Source organism: Lipotes vexillifer, unplaced genomic scaffold (genome assembly GCF_000442215.2).
Source record: "Lipotes vexillifer unplaced genomic scaffold, Lipotes_vexillifer_v1.1 scaffold6, whole genome shotgun sequence".
NCBI classification, from domain to species: domain Eukaryota; kingdom Metazoa; phylum Chordata; class Mammalia; order Artiodactyla; family Lipotidae; genus Lipotes; species Lipotes vexillifer.
In genome coordinates this window covers 1,397,532-1,406,929 of record NW_006799037.1, presented here as the reverse complement: position 1 = coordinate 1,406,929, position 9,398 = coordinate 1,397,532, and the positions used below count along the sequence as shown (strand labels likewise).

General features: G+C 41.2%; 1 protein-coding gene across 3 annotated transcripts; it reads left to right on the top strand.

Annotated features, from left to right (window-relative positions):
- The first annotated feature begins 2,865 nt into the window (after nucleotides 1–2,865).
- On the top strand, nucleotides 2,866–8,462 carry ZBED5 (zinc finger BED-type containing 5). Of its 3 annotated transcripts, none has more exons than XM_007471404.1 (3): nucleotides 2,866–3,264; nucleotides 4,889–5,005; nucleotides 6,086–8,306. In XM_007471404.1, exon 3 carries the CDS (start codon nucleotides 6,222–6,224, stop codon nucleotides 8,304–8,306), a length of 2,085 nt encoding a protein of 694 aa, XP_007471466.1. In that variant the 5' UTR covers nucleotides 2,866–3,264; nucleotides 4,889–5,005; nucleotides 6,086–6,221. The 3 variants fall into 3 exon arrangements, with proteins under 3 accessions (XP_007471466.1, XP_007471464.1, XP_007471465.1); XM_007471402.1 differs by having other exon boundaries at nucleotides 3,045–3,264; nucleotides 6,081–8,462; XM_007471403.1 differs by having other exon boundaries at nucleotides 3,045–3,264; nucleotides 6,049–8,462.
- Nucleotides 8,463–9,398: the final 936 nt, after the last annotated feature.

Here is a 9,398-nt window from a genome sequence, read left to right as displayed (position 1 = left end):
TGTAAATCTAATAGCGATAAATCAATCTTATACCTGTGGTCACAAAATTCTCTTAGATGTTTCATATTTTTTTCCTCCCAGTTTTATTGAGATATAATTGACATACTGCACTGTATAAGTTTAAAGTGTACAACATTATGATTTGATTTACATACATCATGAAGTGATTATCACAAGTTTAGTGAACATTCATCATCTCATATAGGTACAAAATAAAGAAATAGTAAAAAGAGTATCTTGTGATGAGAACTCTTAGGGTTTACTCTCTTAACAACTTTCATATATAACACACATCAGTGTCAATTATATCGATCATGTTGTACATTGCATCCTTAGTACTATTTATCTTATAACTGCAAGTTTGTACCTTCTGATTGTCCTCATCCAATTCCTCCTCCCCCTACCCACTAAACTCCCACCCTCCCCCATAGATCTTAAAAGTTCACAAAGCACACAACACCACAGAAATTATTAACTTTCACAGAAATAATGAAAATTGTATTAATTTACCACGTTTTTTATATTAAAGGTGACACATTATGGCAGGCATGGAGATGTGCCACTCAGATCCTTCTTCAAGAAAGGATTTGCTGCCCTGCTCAGGGGCCAGTAGTGTGATCAGCAGATGGCCTACAGCTGTCAGCGCATTCAGGGTCTGCCTGAGCTGCAGTCCTGCCCTTCCCATGGCCGCCATATACTATCTATAAAGGGTGGAGTGGGACACTCCAACCTACAATACTGACTCCAGAGCTCCCTGTCTCATCATCTGCTTCTGGCAAACCTAACTGCAGTGCAAATTAACTCACGCAACCAACATGAACAGAATTGCCATCTCAGACCTCTCACAGCAACTAAGCCTGCAAATTTGGGATATCAGTCAAAATTCCTGTTACTATTTCCCGTGATGATTTTATGGGAAGTAACTTGGTTAGTTACTTGAGCCCCAAGTAACTAACCGAGTTCCATTTTCATGGTGAAGCTCTACCTGCTTACCCAATATATTACTTGAAATCGTTTTCTGCCTTATATAAATATGCACAAGCACACCCCGCCCAGACACACATGGCCTGTAGTTCCCACAACCTCACTGCACTTATTCTTGGCTCTGCCAACAATTAGCTGTGGGAACTTGGGCAATTTATTTACCAATCTGTGCTCAGTTTCCTTATCTGTAAAATAGGCATAGTCATCTGACAGGGTTGTAAAGAGTAAATGAGCTAGTACTTTAAAAAGTGTGTAGATAGAACAGCCTCTGCCAATACTGCATATTCAATAAATGCTAGCCATTATCATTATCGGTCTGAGTTCTACATTGTCTATACGTTTTCTTATCTGTCTCAGCAACCAACATCCTATAATAACATATTGACTAATCAATTACAGAAAAAGTTCTTATGTTTCAAGCCCCTTAATTATCAGACTTCGGATTTTTGGACCTAGGTTAAATCCTAGACTTGACTTCAGTTGAATTTGTTATCAGCTGAATGTTTTGGATTTTCCCAATTCATGAAGATGTGAACCAGATACTTGAAGATTAGATTGGGAGCATATATGTAAAAGGCTTTTCTGAAATATAAAACATATGAAAATGTGGGATATTATTCCAATATTATTAAGAAGCTAGACAACTCCTGCAATTACAAAATGAAATTCTTCGCTCTTCAAGTAAAATTGCGCCCCTTCCCCAAAATGATTTCCCCCTCAAATGAGGCCGATTTAAGAGGAATCATTTTAAAATGATAATAAAAACATATGGATAGCCTACCATAGGGCAAAGTTCTGAAGATGCTGAAATGACTTTAAAGCATTTAGGACCAAATGTTAACATCTATGATCAGTCCTAGGAAATCATCTTTTTCAGTCCTCCTGAAAATTCTGTTAAATAAAAGGTTAGACTTCTTTCAACGCCTAAGAAATTTATTCGCATATCAAAGAAGAGCATATTTAAGAAAAACAAAAGCTGCCCTTGCTTTTGACCACAAGTTGGGAATTTTCTGTCATTGGTGCAGCGCCTAAAAACAAGATCCAACTTTCATTTGGCTCTTTCTACGGGGCCTCGAAAATCTAAAATATTGCAAACAATAGGACCCACTGTTTAATGCTACGCGTATTTTAACAAATTCCCTCCAAGAAGCGTACATATTTTAAGATGCCAGTTTGGAAAAACAGACTGCAAGTCGCCACGACGGATCTCACACAATATGGAATAACGGAATACACAGCCCGAAGCCTTTTGCTGTGTTGTTTTTAAAAAGAGGGGATGGACGTAGAAGAAATGGGCTTAAAACACCCGATGTTAACTGAGTGTTCTGGAGCACTGGACGTTCCTCCGAGGAGGGAGCCACCAGTGAGGGGTGCAAAGGCACAGGAAGTGGCCTCTTTCCCGTTGACGCTGCGGAGACGCTGCTGTAACACGCGGCTCCCCGACCCCATGTGGGGTCACCCGAGAGCAGCGCCCCGGCAAGATCAGGCTCAGCTCCCAGCTCTGCGCGCTAGGGGCCCCCGACACGCCAGCGACGGGGAGGGGCGGGGAAGGGAGAGGGAGTTTTCTGCCCCGATTCCAGTGAGAAAACAAGGAAAAAAGGAGGCGGTTGCGCAATCTGGGCCTGGGGTGCGGCTCGGGGAACAAAGAGGGCGTGAAAGCACCAGCAGCCGAGACTCTGCGAATCCACTCAAATCTGCCGCCGGGGCAGAGCCCCAGTGCTTGTGGATACGCAGATTTCTCAAAGCCAGTCCAGCCCTACAGGATCACAAATGCTATCTCGCAGCACCCAGGACTCTACACTGTAAACAAATGCCGGGGCTCCTCTGGCCCAGGGAAATTTGAAAACAATCTATTCAACGTCTGCCACTCAACTCAGCCTCCTACAGCTCACGATTCCAGACTGCCAGGGGCAACGGCAGCTGGGCAACGCCTCAACCGAGCTTGGTCCTTTCCTTTGGTCCCACCCCACTGCTCAGCGCGGATTGGTGTCGGGGAGCAACTCCGGCGCTTATTGGGCGACGGCGGAGTCACTCAAGGAGACAGTATGTTCGGGTGCCCCAGAGTGCTAAATTTATCTTCAGACGAGCTACCGCGCCCGCCGCGAATTGGATCTCTATGGAGGTGGCATAGGCGATATCCCTGAGCTGAGAGCATCGCCCGGCCCACCCCGAATCCTTCTTCCCTCTGTTTTGTTTTTCATTTCTCCCCTTCCTCCCTTCCCCCCTCTCCCCTCCAGTCCGCGACGACTGGCTCTTGACCCCGTTCAGGCCTCGGTGAAGGTGAGGACCAGAGCCGCCGCGGCGGCTGAGTGGTGCGCTCTGAAATGGCCGCTGCCGTGAGCTTTGTAAAATGGCGGCCGCAGGCTCAGCTGGGGACCGCGGCGCTGCTCCGCAGCCTAGCCGCAGCCGAGACCCTTTTCTCCATCACTGCTGGAGATGAAGGAGAAAGGTAGCGGCGGGTGCTGAGACGTTTTCCTGTGGTTGTTAGCTGAGGCGACCGCCCGGGGACGCGAGAGCAGTTCCATAGGCGAGGGTGGACGCCCACAGGAAGCCAGCCCCCCAACTGTGGTGGGCAGCGCGCTCCTGTGACAAGGAGCAGCCGAGGGATAGGTGGCCGGACCGCCCATCGAGGTGACCGTTGTAAAAAGTACTTAGGTGCTGGACGGGGTGTCCGTGCCCACCTCCTGCTTCGGCTTATGAATGGACTGCACTCCTACCCAGCCCTCCTGCCCCACGGGTATTGTTCAGAACAGGAACCGCCTGAGGGTGGGGGTTGAATGGAGGGTGCTACCTGTCACCGTAGCCGAAGAGACAAAAGATGAGGGTTCCCCCCGCCCCTTTTCAGGGAGTCTAATAGAAACTTTACTCTAGGGAGTCCAGTCTCTTTGTCCTCGAGAGATTCAGGGAAGCACCTCTAAAAAGGTGGAACTGAGGCCCTAGGAACAAAGCGTTTTCACTCCGTCGTGTCCTTCTCTGGTAGCAGGGGAGAGGGATCCTAAGTTTTGAGGTCACCCAGCGGCTCCATGAAGTTCTCGGCAGCTAAAGCGCATTCAGGACTGTGAAAGGACGGTCTACTCTTTGGCTCCCAGTAATGAAGATGTAGGGCTTTCTCCTGCTGCCAGTTTGAGACCCTCGACTTTCTGGCAGTTGTAACCCATTGTAATTCATTTCTCTCTGCACCATCCAACTCCTGGTAACAGATTTTTGTAGTGCTTGAGAGATTAAGAGTATTCAGGGACACACAAGCAGTGACTAGGCACGTGGGCTCTGCAGTCGAACTTTCTGGGTTCTGTTCTGAGTTCTTCACAGATGTGTTAACTTAGCAGGTGACTTAGCCTCTCTGTATCTATTTGTTCATCCCTAAAGTGCGGTTATTAATAATAGTCCCTGACTCTCAGGTTTGTTTTGAGGATTAAGTGACCTAATCTAGGAGGGATTTAGCAGTTGCTGGCACAGAGTAAACAATGATCACTCAATAAACATTAGTAAGTTAAGGAGCTTGGTTATTGAGACAAGAGTGGTTGTAACAAAAAAGCATAGTTCATGTAACCCTTCCATGTATAATTCCATTTTAGATTACTTTCAGTGCTTAGTTTTAGAGACACTAAGGTGTGGCTGTACTTTAAAAAGTTAGGTTTCGCTTCTGAGAGTTTTTAATGTTTTTCTTTGAAGTCAGTGGATGGGGGAGCGTACAAAATAATGAAATTACCAGGGTATTAAACAGGACGAAAATATTAACATTTTTACTATGTTAGGCATCTTCTATTTCAGTCTAAGATCTGCATTGCAGTGAAGAATCGTTTGCACTGCTTGACTCTAAAATAAATTGTAAAGAATGGTCATCTTAGAGGTGTATAGTTCGTTCTCCTTTTGTAGTGTCTAATTTTATTTTTTCTCATTCTAGGCTTTTGGTTACTCCCCTTCCACCCTATCCCTTAATTTTATTTTTTTTTGAAGCGTCTGCGTTTCAAGCTGCCAAGGTGGAGAGAGTGATTGCAGAAGGGAGTGCTCCTCATTTCAGGTATCTTACCCTCTAGCTGTTACTGAGAAAACCATTTTGATTCAGGATCTGATATGAGAATCCAAAGCTTACTCTGAGCCAAATCATAAAGTTTAAATCAAACTTGAAATCAAACTAGCTATATTTAGGTAGATACTAAATTTGAATGCCTTAACTTATAAGGCTGGTATTCATCAGAGGTCCTAAAATTTGCATTACCCTTCCATTTAATTATGCTTTTAAAAAACTATTATATGAGGAATAAAACTATTTAAATGAAAGTTTTCTGTAGGTCTTCGTTAAGCCTTCACCTAAAGAATAATGGGATGTAATCAGTAAAATATATGCATTATTTTGAATGAGTCTTATTTTGGATAATATAAATATTTATGTAATTTAAGTCCAGAGAAATAGTAGCTAACTTTTGGTTTACAGTTTATTTTTCAATGTTAACACACAGTGTTTAGATACGACAGAATTCTGTGTCTTGCAAAACTTTGAACTGTTTGTGTTTTTGACATAGCTTATCAGAATAATTACTAGCCCTGAAAGGAGCCTTAAGATGTATGACGGTGTCAACAGTGAATGTATCTAATGGCAGTAGGCATCAGAAAGCTAGAAGAGATTCCAAGATACTGTATATCATGAAAGGGGATGATAAATTATGGTCCCACGCTGTCTGTTTTTATAAATAGAGATTTATTGGAACACAACTTGCCCATTCTTTGACGTTTTGTCTATGGCTGCTGCCATGCTACAACTACAAAGCTGAGTAGTTGGCAACAGAGACCATACGGCCCATCAGGTAAAAAACATTTACCGTATGGCACTTTACAGGAGAAGTTTGCCAACCCTGCCATGGGACCTCAAGGTCCCTTCCTTAAAAATGCGTTTATCAACTCATTATTTCTTAGTCCAATGGTTCCCAAACTGTGTTTTATAGAAGATTAATGTTACCTTAAGTTAATAAGCGTCGTAAGAAAAAGATCAATGCTAACAATAGTTTCTTCTTTTAGAATTTATTTTAAAATGTAAGTTTAAGACTACTAAACTCATTTCTATAGCTTTTATTTTTATGTGATAATCTACCTTTAAGAAAAGGTGTGCCATACCTGAGAGCACCAGGAAGTCGAATGAGAGATCACCTGATACACGAACGTGTGATGTTCCATCTGCGCGTTGATGCATAGGCAGCACTTACAAATTAACTGATGTGTTGCTATATATCATCTCTTTGATGGTTGCTCATCTTCTATGTATCCTGTCTTATAATTTCAACACATTTGTGATACTCAATGTTTATTCTAAATTAACCATGTTTTGTACCACAAATTCATTGCCTATGGATCTGTTGCTGAAACAAGGAAGTCTTAAACAAGAAGTAGAATCTTTTTGTTATCAAATTGTGTCTGAATCAAATGATCAAAAGGTTGGAATATTACAGAGTGAAGATGAGCAGTTGCAGCCTGCAGTTTCTAAACATTCAGAAGGTGAGCTTTCCAGGGTCAAATTTATGTCCAATTCCAACAAAATAACAACATTTAGTAAGAAACCAAAAAGAAGAAAATATGATGAAAGTTATTTGTCTTTTGGATTTACTTACTTTGGAAATAGAGATGCACCTCATGCCCAGTGTGTATTATGTAAGAAAATTTTATCAAATAGCTCTTTGGCCCCTAGTAAGCTTCGAAGACATTTGGAAACTAAACATGCTGCATACAAAGACAAAGACATAAGCTTTTTCAAGCAACATCTTGATTCACCTGAAAATAATAAACCCCCAGCACCTAAAATTGTCAATACAGATAATGAAAGTGCTACAGAAGCGTCATACAATGTAAGTTACCATATAGCCCTGAGTGGAGAGGCTCATACTATTGGAGAATTGCTTATCAAGCCTTGTGCAAAAGATGTGGTGATGCGGATGTTTGACGAACAATATAGTAAAAAAATAGATGCAGTACAACTATCAAACAGTACTGTTGCACGTCGAATTAAGGATCTAGCTGCTGACATTGAAGAAGAACTTGTTTGTAGACTGAAAATTTGTGATGGGTTTTCACTGCAACTAGATGAATCAGCTGATGTTTCAGGACTTGCTGTGCTGCTTGTGTTTGTTCGTTACAGGTTTAATAAGTCTATTGAGGAAGACCTACTTTTATGTGAGTCTTTGCAGAGTAATGCCACTGGTGAAGAAATTTTCAACTGCATTAACAGTTTTATGCAGAAACATGAAATTGAATGGGAGAAATGTGTTGATGTTTGTAGTGATGCTTCCAGGGCAATGGACGGGAAAATTGCTGAGGCTGTCACCTTGATAAAATATGTGGCTCCCGAAAGCTCCAGTAGTCACTGCCTGTTATATAGACATGCACTAGCAGTTAAAACAATGCCTGCATCTCTGAAAAATGTGCTAGATCAGGCCGTACAAATCATCAATTATATTAAAGCTCGACCACATCAATCCAGGCTACTAAAAATTTTGTGTGAAGAAATGGGTGCCCAGCACACAGCCCTTCTTCTAAATACAGAGGTGAGGTGGCTTTCCCGAGGTAAAGTTCTCGTAAGACTTTTTGAGCTTCGTCGTGAACTGTTGGTTTTCATGGATTCTGCTTTTCGACTGTCTGATTGTTTAACAAATTCATCTTGGCTGCTAAGACTTGCATATCTTGCAGATATTTTTACTAAATTAAATGAGGTTAATCTGTCAATGCAAGGGAAAAATGTGACAGTGTTCACAGTATTTGATAAAATGTCATCTTTGTTAAGAAAATTGGAATTTTGGGCCTCATCTGTCGAAGAAGAAAACTTTGATTGTTTTCCTACACTCAGTGACTTTTTGACTGAAATTAATTCTACAGTTGATAAAGATATTTGCAGTGCCATAGTGCACCACCTAAGGGGTTTGCGCTCTACTCTGTTAAAATATTTTCCTGTAACAAATGACAGTAATGCTTGGGTTAGAAATCCATTTACAGTAACTGTTAAACCAGCCTCATTAGTAGCACGGGACTATGAGAGCCTGATTGATTTAACATCTGATTCTCAAGTGAAACAAAATTTCAGTGAATTTTCACTGAATGATTTTTGGAGTAGCCTAATTCAAGAGTACCCAAGTGTTGCAAGGCGTGCAGTTCGTGTACTTCTTCCTTTTGCTACAATGCACCTGTGTGAGACAGGATTTTCATATTATGCTGCAACAAAAACGAAATACAGGAAAAGACTGGATGCTGCACCTCACATGCGGATCCGACTTAGCAACATTACACCTAATATTAAGCGGATATGTGACAAAAAGACACAAAAACACTGTTCTCATTAAAATTGGAGGGTTTTGCATGCCTCTTGATAACCAAATATAAGATGAAAATAAAAGATGATTTACTTCACTGATGATATCTTGGGGTTTAAAAAGAATGATTTATTTATTTTTTATACCTCTTAGATTTTAAGAAAGGTAAAGAATCAAAAATTTAAACCTGTACTACTGTTGGTATTTCTTCTTCACATGATTTCAAAGGGTTCCATGGTCATGACTGGGAAATATTGATTCACAAGGAAAAGTCCCAGTTTCTTAGCATGACATATCTTTTTAGGATCTAATCGCTACCAATGTTTCTAAGCATACCACCCTGTAACCCTCCAATCACAGGGACCTTCTTGCCTAAACATATCACTGTTTTATGCTTTCAGGTCTCAAAAAACCATTCCTTCTCCTTGCTTCCTGACTCCTATTTGCTTTTCAACCCTTTGACTTAATTTATCTTCAGTACTTTCATTCTCTAAATCTTTCTGTTTGGCCCTATTTTTTGTGTATGTCTCAGCTGTGAACTGCTTGGTGGTCTCATAATTTCCAGTGTTATTGGACTGAGCTGTTATATGATCTTATCCAGCTCTATGTCTCCATTATCTGGCAGAAGGCCTTACTAAAGTAGATGCTAAATAAAGGAAAAAATGTTGGTGAAGGTGAACCAACGAAAAATGGAAGAAGGCATGGTAGCTTATATTTGTATGCTATCGTGTACAGAATGCTACTCTTTGTGGTTTGGGCTCAGTTATTCTATTACCTAGAATTTAGTGTGGCCATTAGGCAGAAGTTACTGGGGAATGTCAGAGCTTTGATTCGAGCTGAACTGGTGGGGAGGTGGAGGGAGTGTGAAGAACGTTTTCAGATTTTCTTTGTTTCTCAATTCGTGTATAGATTATTGCCAATTCCATATACTATAGTCTAAATTAACGAGGCTTTACTGTACTTGAAGATGATTGGACTTGAAACCCCTATCAGTGTATTCTTAGAATACTATGAAAGATTTCCTTTTTTTTTTTTTAAGATGTTGAGGGTAGGAGTTTATTAATTAATTAATTTTTGCTGTGTTGCGTCTTCGTTTCTGTGTGAGGGCTTTCTCTAGTGTGG